Source organism: Neomonachus schauinslandi, chromosome 13, assembly GCF_002201575.2.
Source record: "Neomonachus schauinslandi chromosome 13, ASM220157v2, whole genome shotgun sequence".
Lineage (NCBI taxonomy): Eukaryota > Metazoa > Chordata > Mammalia > Carnivora > Phocidae > Neomonachus > Neomonachus schauinslandi.
In genome coordinates, this window is record NC_058415.1 from 6689871 (window position 1) to 6709717 (window position 19847).

The 19847-nt window shown below is 43.7% G+C and overlaps 1 protein-coding gene across 2 annotated transcripts in view; it reads right to left on the reverse strand.

Annotated features, from left to right (window-relative positions):
- The window catches only part of RCL1 (RNA terminal phosphate cyclase like 1), a 97709-nt gene that overhangs the window by 26984 nt on the left and 50878 nt on the right, over positions 1-19847 (reverse strand). For both annotated transcript variants that reach the window (XM_021694342.1, XM_021694341.1), the window contains exons 2-5: positions 15706-15777; positions 12900-13075; positions 6321-6395; positions 5329-5453 (exon numbers count right to left, since the gene is read on the reverse strand). In XM_021694342.1, coding sequence (XP_021550017.1) covers positions 5329-5453; positions 6321-6395; positions 12900-12959 — 260 coding nt within the window. In that variant the 5' untranslated portion in view covers positions 12960-13075; positions 15706-15777. The remainder of the gene's footprint in view (positions 1-5328; positions 5454-6320; positions 6396-12899; positions 13076-15705; positions 15778-19847) is intronic.

A 19847-nucleotide genomic window follows, 5' to 3' on the forward strand; every position in this document is an offset into this window, starting at 1 on the left:
ACAGACTATGGACTCTGAAAAACAAACTGAGGGTTCTAGAGGGGAGGGGGGTGGCGGGATGGGTTAGCCTGGTGATGGGTATTGAGGAGGGCACGTTCTGCATGGAGCACTGGGTGTTATACGCAAACAGTGAATCATGGAAACTACACCAAAAACTAATGATGTAATGCATGCTGACTAACATAACATAATAAAATAAAATTTTTTAAAAAAAAAAAAAGAAGGCTAGGGGCGCCTGGTGGCTCAGTCGTTAAGCGTCTGCCTTCAGCTCAGGTCAGGATCCCAGGGTCCTGGGATCGAGCCCCGCACTGGGCTCCCTGCTCGGCAAGGAAGCCTGCTTCTCCCTCTCCCACTCCCCCTGCTTGTGTTCCCTCTCTCGCTGTGTCTCTCTCTGTCAAATAAATAAATAAAATCTTAAAAAAAAAAAAAAAAAGGCTAAAATCACCTCAGGCACCTTTTCCAACCACAACGGAATGAAACTAGGTATCAGTAACAGCAAGAAAATGGGAAAATTCACAAACAGATGAAAATGAACGGATTCTTGAACATGCGGTCAATGAAGAAATCAAAAGGGAAATTGGAAAATATCTAGAGATGGGCACCTGGGTGGCTCAGTCAGTTAAGCGTCTGCCTTTGGCTCGGGTTATGATCCCAGGGTCCTGGGATCGAGCCCTGCATCGGGCTCCTTGCTCAGCCTTCTTCTCCCTCTCCCTGCCGCTTCCCCTGCTTGTGCTCTCTCTTCCAAATGAATAAATAAAATCTTAAAAAAAAAAAAAAATCTAGAGACAACAAAAATGAAAACACAACATACCAAAATTTATGGGACGAAGCAAAAGGAGTACTAAGAAGGAATTTTATAGTGATAAGCACCTACGTTCTTTCTACAAAAGAAGAAAAGATCTCAAATAAACAGCCTAACTTCACACCTCAAGGAACCAGAAAAAGAACAAACTAAAATCCAAAGTTAGCAGAAGGAAAAAAATAATAGAGTAGATATAAATGAAACAGCAAAGTGAAAACCACTAGGAAAAAATAATCAACAAAAGTAAGAGTCAGTTTTTTGAAAAGATAAACAAATTAACAAACCCTTAACTAGCCTAAGAAAAGAGAGAAAGAAGATGCAAATAAAATCCAAAATGAAAGAGGAGACATTACACCTGATGCCACATTTTTTAAAAAATCATAAACTACTATTATGAACAATTACAAGCCAACAAACTGGACAACCTAGAAGAAACGGATAAATTCCACCAAGTCTGCAACAAGATTAAAGCTTGTAAGTAAGGAGACAGAATCAGTAACCAAAAACCTCACAAAAAAGAAAAGTCCAAGACCAGATGGCTTCACCAGATTAATTAATTCACTGATGAAGTCTACCACACATTTAAAGAATAATTAATACCAATCCTTAAACTTCCAAAAACAATGAAGAGGGAACACTTCCAAATTCATTTTATGAAGCCAGCGTCACTCTGATACCAAAGCCAGACCTTAAAGACACTACAAGAAAAGAAAACTATAGGCCAATATCCCTGATGAACACGGATGCAAAAATTATCAATAAATTTTAGCAAACTAAATTCAATGATACATTAAAAGGATCACATGACATAACCAAGTGGGATTTATCCCTGGGATGCAAGGATGGTTCTACATATGCAAATCAGTTAATGTGATACACCACATTAACACATTAATGAAGGACAAAAATCAGATGATTGTCTCAACAGATGCAGAAAGAGCATTTGACAAAATTCAACACTCTTCCATTATTAAAAATTCTCAACAAATTAAGTTGAGAAGAAAATTACATCAACACAATAAGGACCATACATGAAAAGCCCACAGCTAACATCTTCAATTGTGGAAAACCCAAAGCTTTTCTTCTGTAATTTGGAACAAAGCATGGATGACCACTCTTGCCACTGCTATTCAACATGGTACTGTAAATCCTAGCCAGAGCAATTAAGCAAGAAAAAGAACTGAAAGGAATCCAAATTGAAAAGGAAAAAGTAAAATCATCTATCTGCAGATGACATGATCTTATATGTAGAAACCCCAAAGATGTCACCCACCCAAAAAAAGAACGATTGGAATAAATGAATTTTTAAAAGTTGCAGGATACAAAAATCAACTTACATTTCTGTACACTAACAATAAACTATCTGAATAAAAAATCAAGGAAATAATCCTATTTACAATAGCATCCCCAAAAACCTAAATACTTAGGAATAAACTTAACCAAGAAGGTAAAAGACTTGTATACTAAAAAGTATAAAGCACTTATGAAAGACATTTTAAAAAACACAAATAAATGGAAAGACAGCCCTCGTTTATGGACTGAGAGAATTCATATTCTTGAAATGTCCATACTATCCAAAGTGATCTACAGATTCAATGCAATCCTTATCAAAATCCCAATGATTATTTTTTATAGAATAATAGATACAGAAAATAGATACATAAAAAACAATCCTAAAATTTATATGGAACCAAAAAGGACTCTAGATAGCTAAAGCAATTCTGAGCAAGAAGAACAAAGCTGGAGGAATCAGAGTTCCTGATTTCAAAATCTATTACTAAGCTACAATAATCAAAACAGCATGGTACCAGAATAAAAACATGCAACGCAATGGGAACAGAAATAGATCATATCTTCGTATCTGTTCAACAGACTAGCACCACGTAGAAAAATCAACTCAAAATGGATTAAAGACAAACTTAAGACCTAAAACCATAAAACTCCAAAAGAAAACACAGAGGAAAAGCTTTTTAGCACCAGCGATGCTTTCTTGGATGAATACCAAAACAAGGGCAAAAGAAACAACAAAGTGAAAAGGCAACCCATAGAATGAGAGAAAATGTCTGCAATTCATACCTCTGATTAATATCCAAAATACATAAGAAACTCATTACAACTCAACAGCAAAAAAATAAAAATAAAATAACCCAGGGGCACCTGGCTGGCTCAGTGGGTCGAGCGTGTGACTCTTGTTGATCTCAGGGTTGTGAGTTGGAGTCCCACATGGTGTAGTGATTACTCAGAAATTAAATCTTAAAAATAAAATAAAATAAAACAACCCAATTAAAAAATGGGCAAAGGACCTGAATAGATATTTCTCCACAGAAGACCCAGAGATGTTCATACCTTCATGTGGAAAACTGCTCAACATCACTCATCATCAGAGAAATACAAATCCAAACCATAATGAACTATCACCTCATGCCTGTTGGAGTAGCTACGATCAAAAAAAAAAGATAACAAGTATTGCTGACAGTGTGAAGAAAAGGGAATCCTTATACACTGTTGATGGGAATGCAAACTGGTGCAGCCACTATGGAAAATGGTAGGGAGGTTTCTCAAGAAATTAAAAACAGAACTACCATTTGATTCCACAGTCCCACTTCTGGGTCCATATCTACAGAAACTAAACAAACTCCCACACTCATTTCAGCTTTATTCACTATAGCCAAAACATGAAAGCAAGTTAAATGTCCAATGAAAGATGAACAGATCAAGAAAATGTAATATTTACATACAATGGAATATTATTCAGCCTTAAAAAAAAAAAAAGTAAATGCTGTCATTTGCGACATGGTGAACAAGGAAAACAGTGTGCTACGTGAAATAAGCTAGACAGAGAAGAATAAATACTGCATAATTCCACTTATATAAGCAATCTAAAATGGTCACACTCACAGAAGCAGAGAGTAGACTCGTGGTTGCCAGGGGCTTGGAGGGAGGGGGAAACGGGGAGATGTCAGTCAAAGGGCACAAAGTTTCAGTTATGCAAGATGACTAAGTCCTACAGATCTACTGTGTACCATAATGCCTGTATTATATACTTAAAAATTTGCTAATTATACTGGGGTTTAAAAAATAAAATTTACTTTATTTTTTTAAGATTTTATTTATTTATTTATTGAGAGAGCATTCGAGTGATCAGGGAGAGGGGCAGCAGGAGAAAGAGAATCCCAGGCAGAGTCTGCGCCGAGCATGAAGTACTGCACCCGACGCAGGGCTCAATCCAACGACCCTGAGACCACGACCTGAGCTGAAATCAAGAGTTGTTTGCTCAGGGCGCCTGGGTGGCTCAGATGCTTAAGTGTCTGCCTTCGGCTCAGGGCGTGATCTCAGGGTCCTGAGATCAAGCCCCATATCGGGCTCCTGGCTCAGCGGGGAATCTGCTTCTCCCTCTGTCTCTGCCTCTCCCCCTGCTCATGCTTTCTCTCTCTCTCTCAAATGAATAAAATGAAAAAGAAATCTTTAAAAAAAAATAAAATTAAAAAGAAAAGTCAGATGCTCAACCGACTGAGCCACCCAGGCGCCCCAGTAAATTCTTTTCAAATTTGCTAAAAGAGTAGATCTATGTCAAGCGTTATTATCACAAAAAATTAAAAGTGTAAAAATAAAAAAAAACTAGAAGGCAAAAAGTAACTTTTGGAGGTAACAGACATGTTTATGGTACTACTATGCTGCTGGTTTCACAGGTGTATATTCATCGCCAAACTCATCAAGTTGTTCACGTTGAGTATGTATAGCTTTTTGTACGTAAATCATATGTCAATAAAGTGGGTTTTTGAAAAGAAAATAAGTGTATTATCACAGTGCATGCAGAGTAACCACTTAATAAGTAGATCTTATTCCTGCCCTACTACATCTTCCAGACAGAGTGTGCCATCCTCTGTCTTAGCTCCCCCAACCCACTGTGCATCCGTCTACACCATTTTACACATTATATCAGAATTACATGTTTGCACGTTTCCCTCATCAGACAACGAGCTCTTCTGAGGGAGGGACTGCAGTGTATTGGTGGCCCCTAAACCAAAGCCCTCAGGAAAGCAGCACATACCCGGGAGTTGTTTGCTTCAGCATTAACTAAAAAAACAGTAAGGAATGGATCAGTCTGGTCATGGTGAGACAGATAATAAAACATCATATCTCAGCCAACAATTACAATTTCACTGTTAAGACTTCTCCAAGACTGTTGTCTAAAACGTAAATAACTTGGGGCGCCTAGGTGGCTCAGCTGGTTAAGCAACTGCCTTCGGCTCAGGTCATGATCCCGGGGTCCTGGGATCGAGTCCCGCATCGGGCTCCCTGCTCCGCAGGAAGCCTGCTTCTCCCTCTCCCACTCCCCCTACCTGTGTTCCCCCTCACGCTGTCTCTCTCTCTCTCTGTCAATTCAATAAATAAATAAAATCTTTAAAAAAAATAAATAAAAATAAAACGTAAATAACCCTGGGAAGAAGCAAATTGTTATGAGTCATTCTTATCTTCATGAGGCAAGTAAAAGATCAGAAATCTAAATCAAATGCAAAGGATACGCAATCCCTCTGATCCGCTTGATTTTCCCTGGATCTGTGAGCTGGACAGGCTTGAGGACCTTCCTTACAGGACACGAGAAGAGCACTTCCCCTCCTCCTCCAGGAGGCATTCCCCGCCGCACCACCTGCGCAGGTGATGAGAGAGAAGAGGTGAGGAGGCGGCAGAGTGGGGGACCCTGATACCCAGCCTGGCTGGTTTAGGCCAAGGGGCTCTTCCTCAGAACGCAGTTAGCTCTTTCGTAGCCAACGGGTCAACCCCTTCAAGACCATCGAGAGGGCACGTGCTGAGCAGGGACCCCGAACGGCAGGAAGAGCAGCGGACACAGGGCCAGCACGCCCCAGGGGTCACTTCACCCCTGCCACCTGTTCCCTCATGCTTACGATGAGCGGCTCAACTGCTTTCTTAACCATCAGGAACCGTTTCTCCTTCCTATGCAATTAACTAACCTAGCAAAATTCATTTTATTAATAAAAATGAAGTCATTTCCCTTGTTTAAGACATTAACTTAAAAAGTAGAGATGCTAAGCAGCTTAAGATACCCAGTTAACTTAGTGATGTAATAATTCCTTCCAATAGCAAACAAACAGATGCTTAAATTACTTCTAGGTTTTGAAAACACTGAAAACTCTCCGGGGCATCCAGGTTGGGAGGCCCGGGACGCGAATTACATCTGGGTGACCTCGCTCAGAGAGCGCGTGTGGCCGGAAGCCTGGAGCGGCCGCTTCCCGGCAGAGCTGCCGTGAGGGATAAAGGAGTCCGTCCGTGTGCAGCGCACACAGTGCCGCTCACCACAAAGGAACCGGCGCTGCCACTGCTCAGGTCCCTTCTCGGCGCAAAGTCTGTCATGTTTGGATCACGGCTCCTGTGGGGCTGGCTCAACGGTGACTTCAAACGTGACATACACAGACACACTGCGTCTTACAGCTCTTCCAACGAGTTCATAAGAGAATACTTTACACACGTTTACAGCCAACAGTGTACACACTCTTACCTTTAGCTCAAATGATTCACCGTCAATTCCAAACTGCTTCAACAGAGGGAGGGCTGTTGCCTTAAGGACATCAACCTGTACAATTATTCCAGAAAAAAAAAAAAGTTTAATTAAACTTTGAGGGACGCCTGGGTGTCTCAGTCGTTAAGCGTCTGCCTTCGGCTCAGGTCATGATCCCAGGGCCCTGGGATCGAGCCCCACATCGGGCTCCCTGCTCGGCGGGGAGCCTGCTTCTCCCTCTGCCTCTCCCCCTGCTTGTGTTCCCTCTCTCACTGTCTCCCTCTCCCTCTGCCTGTCCCCCCAGTTTGTGCCTTCTCTTTCTCTCTCTAATAAATAAATAAAATCTAAAAAAATTTTTAAAAATAAAAAATAAACCTTAAGAGGTGGAAAGAATAAAGAGCCCATGAAAGCAGGATGAGGTTTAACAAGCAGGTAGATGATGCGGTCCTGTGAAGAGAAAGCACGCTGGCTTACAACCGAGGGAGTGGGCCAGCTCTGCTCCCAGATAAGACAGCAATTTTACAAGCCACTGGCTTCTCTGAGCCCCTCTTCCCTCACTTTATACATTATACACCTACCCTGCAGGAGGATCACATGCATCATGCAAAAAGCATCGAGAAACTGCTGAGTTCATCCAAAAAACAAACTGGGACTTCTGCTCATTCTGTTCTTTTTTTTTTTAATTTATTTGAGAGAGATAGAGCGGGGGGGAGGGGGGCCATGCAGGGCAAACAGGAGAATCCTCAAGCAGACTCCCTGCTGAGCTCAGAGCCCAACGTGTAGCTCAATGCCAGGACCGTGAGATCATGACCTGAGTCAAAACCAAGAGTCAGACACTTAACCAACTGAACCACCCGAGGGCCCCGACTTCTGCTCATTCTTATAGGCATAAATGCTATAGAAGAAAATACCAGCCTTTTTTATTATTCTTTTTCCAACATGGTTGTTTAATGTTTAAAGCTGGTGGCACTCTAAGCCAAAACAAACCAAATGAACCTGAGCTGGAGCGACCTGGGATCCTGCCGATGCCCACCACACAGGCAGTTAAAGGGGAGGTGGTGAGCCCACAAGAGGGTGGGGGCAGACGGTCTAGAAGGGCAGCCGCAAACTCCAGGAGCGGCACAAACCTGGACTGTGACGACAAGACCCACAGTTAATGGCAAGGCTGTGCAAAGTGCTGCTGTTATGTCCTCCTCACTCGGAACTCCTGGGAGGCCTGGGGTCCTCTGCTTACTTATCTGCGGACTCCCCCGAGGAAATAGGATGACACTCAAATCCAGCCAGCTAGTAAGTCCGTGAACGTCATCTCAACAGCAACTTGGGAAGAAAAATCACTCCCTCACTTGCTCCCAGTGCAACAGAGCTGCTCCTCGGCCTGCAGGAGCTGACCCTATCTGCAGGCGGCGAGGGCAGGCAGGGTGAGCGGGGCGCAGAGGGAATAGTCTGGTCCTGGTCCAGGCTCTGCCTCCAGTTAACTGTGTGGCCTCAGATCAGAAAATCCCACATGTCTGAATTTCCCTGTCTCTAAGGTAAGGGGCTCAGCCTGTCTCCAAGCTGCTAAGATTCAGCACAGCAATATTCCAATAAGGCTTCAGAGCACAGAACAGGCCCCAGCTAAATATTCTGATACCACAAAACTAACCAGAGGCAGAAATGACCTATGAAGCCTAGGAACACGGTCAGAATGGATCAGGTGGGGCAGAAGCAGTTACAAGGACAACTCATTAAAGATTAGCTAATTTCGTTAAATATTAAAGCTAAACACACGTTAAAAACTTAAAATATGCATCTGGGGTTGCCAGAACAGAGAAGTCAGTCTAGACTAGAATGAAGGGCAACTGGAGAGAGGCTAAGCCAGACTCTGGGAAAAGTGGGGGGTGGTGGGTACAGGCTGCTCTGAGGGCATGACTCCCAGGAACTAGGCACCACCTGCTCTCCTGGGGGAAAGAAAGGCGAGAAAACAGGGCATCACTTCCGGCTCATCCTACCTATACTTGGAGTCAAAAGGACGCGGTCAAATTGACTCTGAAGGCCGGCCAGAAGCCCCAGTGTAACCGGAGGTGTGGTCCTGTCTCCTGACACTCTCCATTTGACACGGAGGGCAGGCATCGTGATGCATGGGACCAGGGCCGGAAAAAGCAGATAGGGGCTTGAGTCGCTCTCTGCCTCTCACCAGCTGTGACACCTCGACACTTCCCCACATCCCCAGGGCCTTGGGTGCCTCCTGCATAAAGTGAGGGGCTGGACTGGACACGCTCCCCTGGCTCCACACACTCTAATTTTAGCAGAGCGAGGATGGTCTGCAAGTCCTGCTTAAGGAAACGAAGCTACAACTCTGTAATTACAGGCAAAAGTCTGACCCAGGTGGCACCTGAGGGCAAAGGCATTACCCTTCCATCTAGTCAATCAGTCATCAGACAGAAATGTGACCAGATCCAAGCCAAAAAGAAAAAGGGAGAAAACCCACTCCCAGCTACCTTGTCTGAAACAGTGATAAGAACATCCACCTCACAGTGTTGGTAAAAGAATTAAATAAATAAGGATGCATACATATGAACACAGGTTCACCCAGAAGAGTGCCCAGCACACAGCAGACGTAACTGTACTTCTTTTCCCCTCCCAGGAGGGAACTAAAAAAGACTGGAATCTTCACTTGCCTCTTGACCAGTGGCTCTGGAGCAGAATTACTGAGAATCAGAGGAGACCTCCTGAACTTTTCTTCTCCTCAGAATTTGTCCCCACTTCCTGTCCTTTTGTCCCCAGGGGAAAATGTCCCTATTCTTGCACAAGGCTCACCCCATCACTTCCACTGTTGACCCTCACCCCTCCAACTGTTGGAGTCAGCCTTACAATCACCCCCACTCCTTTTATTTTAATTGTTCCTTTCTCCACTACAGCATCTCCTCTGCCCACAAGCAAGATCAAGCTTCCCCTCATTCAAAAAACAAAAATCAAACCAAACCAAAACAAAAACTCAGCTCCTAAAGAATCATCCTATCTAACTTTCTAGAAGAATCTCCCGGTTTTCCACGGTTCTATTTGCTACTCATTTCCTCAATGCATGCCTGTCCTTACAGTCCAATGACACCACTCTCTCAAAGGTCAACACAACTTCTCACTGCCCAATCTCCCCACCCAGCCCTAAGGGAGCTCCTGCAAAAACTGGCTCTGTGAGTCACCCCCTGCTTCTTAGAACTCGACTCCGATCTCATGGTCACTGCCTCCAGCCCCTCTTCTCCAGCTCACACCTTAAACATTCATTTCCTCTTCTTCCCCTATTCTCAGTCTCAGGAGCCATGCGGCCCACAGAGGCCAGAAAGGGAATTTTAATGGACCATGAGGTCAGCTAAGATCTGTGTCCAACCAAAGAGCTCACGATTTATCCAAAGAGGGCAGGGCCACGCAGGTCCAGCGGATGGCCACCCAGTGCTGCCACATCAACCTACTATAATATAGAATCTGGGGTCTCAAACATGAACCACCGATTCGTATACACACACCACCACCACACTGTGCAAGCCGCAGGAAGAATACCTGTAGGATTAATTCAGTCAAAAAGCCACCAGTGTTCGACCTTGGCACTGGTTAATCTCATTCTCCTAGGGACTTAACTATCAATAGGTAAGATCCTGATGACCTGTCTCTGAGGCTCCAGACAATAATTTCTAACTGCCAGCTGGACATCCCCATGTGAATATCCTACCAGTACTGCAGAGAAGAGGATCAAAATTAAACATATCGTCCATCATCCTACCACAATTTTCCTCTTCCCTGTGTCAAATGTTATCTGATCTCGATCCTTCCAGTCAAGAATAGAAATCCTGGAATAATTTATAACCACTTCCTCCTATCCCATCTCCAATCAGTTGTCAAGTTAAGAAGTCTCTCACTCCACAACGTCCTTCAGATCTGTCCCTTCCTTTTCACTTCCATGCCCATAATGTTCAATCTAGTTGATGCCTCTTCAATTCATCCTCATCTTCCTAAAATCGGAGACTGGCTCTGGCTTCCTTTCCTTAGAAACCCCCCCCCAGCCCTCAGCACTTTGCTTATACCTTTGACAGGGGTGACCCTGTAGTCTCCCTAGCTGCCTTCAAAGTTGTCCACCTCATGAGATCAAGTTCCAGAAGGGAACTCTTCGAATTCGTCCTTGCGTGCGCAGAGTGGACATGAATGGGGGGGGAGCCACACATTCAAGAGAAAGCTTGAAATGAAGAAGCCACAGGCTGAAGAAGTTACACACATCCAGGATTAGGTGTATTTATTTTATCCTGGTCTGGAGCCAGGTACTAACCAAGGTCATTTTAGTAGTGCAACTAGCAAAAGCAGAGAGCTCTGCAACATGTGAAAATAGATTTTTTTTTTTAAACACTCTGCATGTAAGGGGGTCTGGGTGGCTCAGTCGGTTAAGCGTCTACCTTCCCCTCAGGTCATGATCCCAGGGTTCTGGGATCGAGTCCTGCATTGGGCTCCCTGCTCAATGGGGAGCCTGCTTCTCCTTCTCCCTCTCCCTCTCCTACTCCCCCTGCTTGTGCTCCTGCTCTCGCTCTCTCTCTCTGTCAAATAAATAAATAAAACCTTAAAAAAAAAAAATACCGACCCAGGTGGCACCTGAGGGCAAAGGCATTACCCTTCCGCAAGAATTAAGTATTATTTCTGCGGAATTCATCAGTTAACCTTTGTCACTGTTAATATATAAAACCTTTTTGAATAATGCCAGTGGAAACAGCTTTTAAGATTATTAGCAATTATAGAAAAAAAAAAAAGAGTGGAAAACTGAGACACATAGTGCCCAAGTTTCCTGCATGCTTCACCCGAGTTTTTCCCATTATGCAAGGCTCCTCCTCCCCACAACTCCATTCTAAAAGTATAGAGGCCTCCTCTCATACTTTTAACTGAAAGGTGGTTTCCTAGAATCTTCAGAAAAGGCAGGAAAAAAAAAGCAATCATCTGAAATTAGTTTAAAATTCTAAACAGTTTAAATAAATAAATCTTTAAAAAAAGCGGGGGTGGGGGGAGGAGGGCACCTGGGTGGAACAGTCAGTTGAGCATCCAACTCTTGGTTTCAGCTCAGGTTGTGATCTCAGAGGGGAGACGGGGCCCCGTGTCAGGCTCCACACTCAGCAGGGAGTCTGCTCAGGATTCTCTCTCTCCTTCTCCTTCTGCCCCTCCCCCCACCAAATAAATAAATAAATCTTTAAAATTCTAAACATTTATAATGCAACATTCCTTTACAACTGAGAATTTCAGATCTCACACTGTACTCAGGATCCTTAACCAACTGAGCCACCCAGGTGCCCCTTGTACTCAGGATCCTAAGAAAAGAGTTTATGTACCTGAATGCCCAAGAACTGAGGAATAAGTCTTTTAGTACCTAGCAACACATTAACCAGGTTTATACCTTAACAGATATCTGGGTGAATACCAGCAGTCTCTGTTTTAGAACTCACTGCACCACCCAATTGGTCTTTCCTGGTTAGGAAAGCTACACACTTCACATTCTGCCTCAGAAGACACCCCCTCAGTAGTCCTGGCCCAGTATCAGCAGAGATGAAGACAAGTGTCCTTGGTAAGGATTTCACATCATGGCCCTCAGCTTTAAAATACCATCTGTGGCCAGCAAAGAACCCAAAGAGGGGGATCCTTCCCTCCATACAAGAGAAGTACAAGGCAGGCCTGGACAGAAAACTGCTCTAATCTCTGTCTCTGTCTCTCTCTCTCACACACACACACACAACAAAACCCATCCTAGATAGGCATTAAGACAGCTGTGGTGACCACAGTGAAAATCCCACATGTATATTAAACTATCCTCCCCACACATGCAGGACAATTAGGATGCTTAATAAGAAGCTTGCTGGGGCACCTGGGGGGCTCAGTGGTAAAGCGTCTGCCTTCGGCTCAGGTCATGATCCCGGGGTCCTGGGATCGAGCCCCGCATCGGGCCCCCTGCTCGGCGGGGAGCCTCGTCTCCCTCTCCCTCTGTTCCTCCCCACTGCTCGTACTCTCTCTCTCAAATAAATAAAATCTTTAAAAAAAAAAAAGAAGCTTGCTAGTGCCCACAAACCATCCAAGTGCATGTATACCTTCCCTGCCCTTGCCCTTTTTCTAAATCTGCAAACTCTTCTCGGGAGAAGAAAAGTCCTAAAATTTATGGTTAAAACCTGAGTAAGTCAAGATTATGCTATAGCAACCAAGGAGATATTATTATTTTCTGTCTAAAATTCTGGTCTGTTGCCTTCCAGCCGCAGCCAACACATGACCTTAAGAAGATTCCACTCTCCAGCACTTGAGCCAACAGAGCCGTATTTCATGTCAACCGTGATGAGACTGCACACATCTGTTCTGAAGGCTCTTAGACACGACAATGAAAGGCACCTTGATGAATGTTAACAATCGTCACCGAATCTGATGATTGCAAGTCTTGGTTCATCTGCTTCCTAGAGTGATTAATGTCTAAACCTCAAGGTAAATAACAAAACAAAGACACTCAGCAATAAACCTGTGTTTTATCAGGAACTTATTTCTCTAACGCTGGGTTGCTGCAAGAGACAAAACGACTCACTACTGACTACTCACCGAAGGGTCAACCTGGTCATTGGTTACTCCTCGCAGAACGATTCTTAACGGGTGCTTCATAAATGGAGCCAGGCAAAGAAGACTCTCCAGGTAATAGCCAATGCTGCGAAGGACATTACAGTCATGTTCCACAGACCCACCACACAGGAGACCAGGCTGGTAATACAACGTCGTTCCTTACACCGGAAGAAGAGCCACATTCAGCAGAAAACAAAAAAAAAAGGCAAAAATAAAAACAAAACAAAAAAGCACTAAGTGTCACAAAGCAACAAAGGCAGTAAATCCCAAGGGGAAAGTCTGACAAGGGCATCCAAGAAGTTCAAAATGCCATTCCTAAGAGCCCACACTCCACTCCAAAAGCTGACTCATTACTGTCAAGCCCCTGTAACAGTAATAAACTGTGAGTGTAATTTAATAAACGGTAATAAACCCCTCCCTAAGCATCTGAGTTGCCAAAGTCGCGGCAGGGCACAGAGGAGAGATGCTAACAGGCGCTCTGGTCTTCCAACAGCACACTCTGCCTGTGGGTGGGGGGCTTTACAAATGACGTGCCGAAACCATCACACCAGCAACCAGCTTCTTCTGGGCCCTTGAAACGAGATTTCCCATGAACTGCACTCACCAACAGGCTTCCTAGAGAAGGCAAGTACTTGATGGCACTTAATTCTGTCAATAGTAGCTATTTTAATAGCAACAAACAGAAAGATCTAAAATTACCAAAGAGCTTTAGTAGAAGCTCTATTATTTTTACTCACTCTTTCTCATATTCGTATCATCCAAAAAGTTTCTTATTGGGTGTATGCATTAGGGTGAAAAGCAAAGTAAAATATTCTAGATTACTAGGGGGTGGGGTGGCGCATAAATGGGTGAACAAGGGATTGTTGCTGCTCAAAGTCTTTTGCCACTGTCTTCTGGCATAATTTACCAATAAATTTAACATTAGAGGAAAGAGATCTAGGCTCGGTCACTCAAAAGGAAAGCAGCTCTTTGGAGTTATGTAAAATAAAAAAATTTACATAAAAGAAAAAAAGAAAAAATTTATATAAAATTAAAAAAAAAAAGACTATATCATCACTAAAGTCTGCAAATCTGTGCCTGCAAATTAACTAAGTGAGAAATTGGACAGATCATCAGAATGAAGGCTTCTACTCTGGTGGGGCAGGGGGCATGAACTAGAAGCAGGATCGTGTAAAATGTCACTTCCCAAGTTAAGCTGCAGATATGACCAGAAAAGAATTATGAACCCTCTGAATCCCTGATAAAAATTGCTGAAAAAACAATTTTTTTAATTTAAAATCTTTTTTAGATCTCCAGCAATTTCAGAGTAAGTCAGTCAAGGAAGACTCGAGGAATCATAGGTTGCAAAGGGCATCTGAAGTCTCATTCCTGAAACTTTTTTTTTTGAAAGATTTTATTTATTTGACAGAGAGAGAGACAGAGAGAGAAAGAACACAAGCAGGGGGAGTGGGAGAGAGAGAAGCAGGCTCCCCACTGAGCAGGGAGCCCAACGTGGGGCTCGATCCCAGGACCCTGGGATCATGACCTGAGCCGAAGGCGGACACTTAACGACTGAGCTACCCAGGCGCCCCTCATGCCTGAAACTTGTTCTCCGTAGAGTAGAGCCGAATGCAGCTACAGATCAATGAGTCTCATGTGATGTAGGGGCCACTTATGAGGCCAACGCTGTCTTCTTTCTTAAGACAGCCAACGAATGAGGAAGTGCACAGTTTCCTTTGTGGACTATCTGTGCACAGGTGAATAGTTCATGGAGCCAGCCAAACAGTGTTTGCCATGGTTTCCCATACAAGGTCGAGAAAAGAGTTTCTAAGAGCCAACAAACAGCTAGAAACAACCTAAATGTTTATCAGTAGGAAGCAGTTAAATAAATTATCATGCCTCCATACAACAGACTACTAGGCCCACTGAAATATTGAGATGGGCCTGCATGTGCCCGGCAGGGAAAGTTCTGAGACATCTGTGATAGTGAAAAAAGCAGCTGCGGAGCAACATGAAGAGCGTGACCTTGCTGGCAGCTTGAGGTTCAGAAGTGTCCATGCAAGCAAAGGCATATAACAGAGACCAGGGCACACACCCCAGGCTGTGCCCACGGCTGCCCCTTGGGGAGGGAACGGAAGAAGAAACAGGTGAAGGGATCTGCACATCTTTTGCATAACTTGTGCATACTTATTTTTTTTAAGATTTTTTTTTTTTTTTATTTGAGAGAGAGAGAGAAACGCGCATGTGGGGGCTAGGCAGAGGGGGAGGGAGAGGAAGAGGGAAAGAATACCAAGCAGACTCTGTGCTGAGCGCGCAGTCTGATTACAGGGCTCGATCTCACAACCCCGAGATCATGACCTGAGCCAAAACCAAAAGTTGGACACTCAACTGACTGAGCCACCCAGGCACCCCATGCATACTTATTTTAAAAGACAAAATTAAAAAAATAAAATAAAATTCAGCACATAACAACTACCTCACAGAGTTTGCTGTGAAATTTTATTGTGACAAAATAAATAAATGGGCTTTGAAAAGTTATGCATAAACTTTAGGTGTCAAGTATTTTTGTTGTTGAAAAAGAGGAGGTGCCTGTTTGTTGATCTGAAATTTCCAGCTTTCTAACTTCTTTAAATCAAATGTGCACCCCTTATATTGGCAGATTTCACATACATCTCCGCACAACTCTATCACAGACAGGAAACTGGCTCTTTGCACCCGAGTATGTATATGGTCAAAAGGCATGAGAAGTAGAGGAATAGTTAAGTAGTATATGTGGGTGCTTTCAGGAACGGGAAGAAAGAGAGCTTACCTGTTTGGTTTATTTCAATCCGAGAACCATTAGTTATTTTGTCCAACAGCCTTATGAAGCTGGCTTCAAAGTCTGTGGGGAAAAGAGAAAACAGACTGGCTTCATGTGAGGTCACCATTTCCAGAGCTGCGGTGGAAGGTACGGGACTCCCTGCGTCACGCCCAGGTTCCTGTCAGGACCAGGGCGGGACCACTGGCTGAGGACACTAAAGCAGCTGAATAGCACTGGCTAGCACACAGATGTTTGGTAGAACTATCAGAAACAATTCGCCTTTCATATCCCACAGAAAACAGCAAGTCTACCAGCAATCTAGTGGGGTATTACTTTCAGCAGCCTAACACCCATGTAAAGACCTGCTCTTCTGACCTCAGGGGTGCACGCCAAATAAGGGAGAAATAGCAGAAAGTGGGGAAGTGTTTTAAAGTCCATTTCTTATCTGTTCCAGAATACGTGAGAGGGCAGATGAAATTGCGGGTCACTCCTCAGTCTCAGAAGCAATAAGAGGTCACGGTCTCCCCCACTCAACTCTGTCCCTTTCTCCCTTCTGCCACCCTACTCATCTAGAGCTATCTAACCAGTTCCATTTTTAATTTCATTACAAAGGTGCTTGAATGTACAGTATTACTACCACCTTCTCCTTAACACATGAAAACAGACTGGAAGAAAAAACACCACATGTTAATGAATGGATTTCTCTTCATGGTAGGACTTGGTACTTTACATGAATTTAATTTTCTTGTTTAAATTCTCATGTATAAATATACTTCAATTTCTTTTATAGACAGATTGTTATCCAAAAACATAAAAGGTGGTCATTATCAAAAGGGGGGGGTAGAAAGGGAGGAAATGGATTTTCAATGTGAACTATGAGAGGAGGAAGAGAGAAGACTCAGGCAGGAGAATATGTCCTGTGGCCTTCCCCTGAGTGGATCTCACACACACACACACACACACACTCACGCTCACTCCCTCCCTCTCTAGAGTCAACCTCTTGCCCGTGAACAAGGGCAGGAAGACCAGCTCTCCCACACCAAAGGCATGGTGACTACGTGGCTATTTAGGCAGTTTCCACCCCCTGCAAGAAACTAGCAGAATTTTCAAGCTCACACAGCAGCAGTCACCTGAACTGATCCCAGAGGGCGAGCACATCAACTTAGCAATGCTCGTCCACCTGTTCTGTTAATGAACGCTGCCCCACAACTCCTGTCCCCGTAGATGCTGCAATCTGTACAGAGAGCCCTGGGCTAGAAGTCAGAGGAAATCCAGTAAGTCCCGAAACCAGGAAAAGCGGCTACTTCCAGCAGGTTCGCATTAAAGCCTCCCGCGCAGCCAGACATTCCCTCGCCTAATCCTCAAAGCCCCGCGGCAGGGAGTGCCGTTCCCATTTTACAGAAGGCTGAGGCCCAAGAATGAGACTGGCAAGTGACAGAGCCGGGGGCTGAGGCCAAGCCCTGGCTTCTCCGGAGTCCGCACTCCTAACCACACCATATACCAGTGTGCCAAACTCCGTTTAATCCCTCAGCGTCAACCACCTCCTCTAGAAAATCATGGAACCTTTTAACTGCAGGCAGAGTGATCTACTGCAGGATCCTGCAGACCATTTAATGGGTCCCCCATCAACATTTATTTTTAATGAAATTAGAGCAGAATAAACAATGTCAGAGTTAACCCTACATAGGGCACTGTTCGTGAAACCTCAGTGGGCTTTACAACTATCTGTATATGTACTGGTTGTGGTGTTAAGTAGCATCACAAGTTTGAAAATAAATCAACTACAAAATTGTTTCCATGGCCTCTTAATATAGAATATTCTGTTTTTAAAAAAACCAGGCAGATCCAGACCACAGTGCCACTTTCCACCTATCTTTCTAGCAAATGCAACGGGCTCTGCACAGAAAAAGGAAAACTCTTGAGGTGGCTAAGCTTTTGAGGTGCCTAAAGGGGAGAGAGGAACGGACATTTATGAATAAAGTCCACGATTAAACTCCATAGCTTTTACAGATTAGGAAAGAAAAAAACAAAACAAAAAGAAAGCGTAACGTCAGAATTTTTTTTCTTCTGCAATCCACAGGGGCACTTAAGCATGAACGCAGTCAGTTTAAAAATGCCCAGCAGAGGAACAGGGCCAGGAACAAAATGGGTACATAAAGAGACCTCCAGGCTGGACCATCCCCTGGTCACAGCAAATGGGTGATTCAGAAGCAGTACTTCAAAGAACCAACCAGAGCTAGTTCCAGAATCCTGGCAACAGTGAAGATATAGCTCCATCACGTGGTATGAAAAAGATCTCAAGTTCACCTAATAATAGTAAGACTGATGTCCTCAAACTTCATTAAGACAAGATGTGTAGGATTCCTTACCCTTTCACTTCCCACACATCCTCTTTGACTCTTCCTCCTCAAGACTGCTCTTGGGGATACAGAAGTTCAGATATCTAAAAACACCAGGGAAAAACATCCAAAACCAGGCACAATTTTATTGCACTGTTTGGGAATACGTAACTAGGCCATAAAGCTATAAAGACAATTAACACAAATACTGTACTGGTCAGGAAAGCGGCTACCAGCAGGGGTAGAGGAGGGAATCATGCCCCAAGAGGCCCCGTAGGTGCAACAGTGTTCTGTTTCTTGACTTGGATGGGGTCACACGAGTGTCCATTTTATAATCTTTTAAGCACTACTTTTATGTTTCATGCATTTTTTATGTTATTATATTTGACATTTTTTAGAAGTTTATACTATTAGGACCTTCAATCTCAGAATTCCTTAAATACTGCCTGTGGTGCCTAATGCACTCCCCTCCTCAGCCCCTCAAGAGGTGAGCTCATCACTTCTTTAAAGGGGCCAGTAACTCTGTAACACAATGCCTGACCCATTCCTCACTAAGAAAGGCAAACTGTCTCAAGGGCAGTGAGGGAAAGAATACAAGCTAAAGAACTACACTTTTAAACAAGGAGCAAATCTCAATCAATACAGTTTCAACTTAAAAGTATCATAACAATTTAAATATCTAGAAACAGTAACTGTCCTAAAATAAATTTCTAATATTATATACATGTCACATATAATATAAATGTTAGACGTATACATATTGGATATATATCAGAACACTCTGCAGCCTTAAAATTAATAAGGAGAATTTTTATGTACTGATATAAGTCACCTCCATGATATACTGAGTGGAAAAAAGTAAGATGCCGCTGGCCATTTGTGTGAAAAAAAGAAAACGTCCATACGTATTTGCTTATTTATGAAAAAAAGAGCCCTGGGAAGAAACACAACAAACTAGTAACACTGACTGCCTCACAGGGAAGGGAGGATGGGAAAGAGACAGAGACACACTGTGTAAATCCTCTTTGCTCCCTCTGAATTTCACACCATGTGTATGTTTTTTAAAATACATAAAATATAAATTAAAAAATACAAATAAAGATACTGTAACACAATTTTTTTTTCAAGATTTTATTTATTTATTTATTTATTTGACAGAGAGAGAGTAGAAGCAGGGGGAGGGGCAGGCAGAGGGAGAAGGAGAAGCAGACTCCCCGCTGAGCAGGGAGCCCGATGTGGGACTCAATCCCAGGACCCTGGGATCATGACCTGAGTTGAAGGCAGATAGATAACCAACCAACTGAGCCACCCAGGTGCCCCATCTATAACACAATTTATTTATTTATTTATTTTAAAGATTTTATTCATTCATTTATTTGAGAGAGTGAGAGAGAGAGGGAGAGAGAGAGAGCGAGCACATGAGAGGGGGGAGGGTCAGAGGGAGAAGCAGACTCCCCGCCGAGCAGGGAGCCCGATGTGGGACTCGATCCCGGGACTCCAGGATCATGACCTGAGCCGAAGGCAGTCGCTTAACCAACTGAGCCACCCAGGCGCCCTATAACACAATTTAAATAGCAAATAAAACTGCTCTCATTAAATAGCCTCTGAAAGATCTTTATAATACTATACAGCCATGGGCGCCTGGGTGGCTCAGCTGGTTAAGCGACTGCCTTCGGCTCAGGTCATGATCCTGGAGTCCCTGGATCGAGTCCCGCATTGGGCTCCCTGCTGGGCAGGGAGCCTGCTTCTGCCTCTGACCCTCCCCCCTCTCATGTGCTCTCTCTCTCTCATTCTCTCTGTCTCAAATAAATA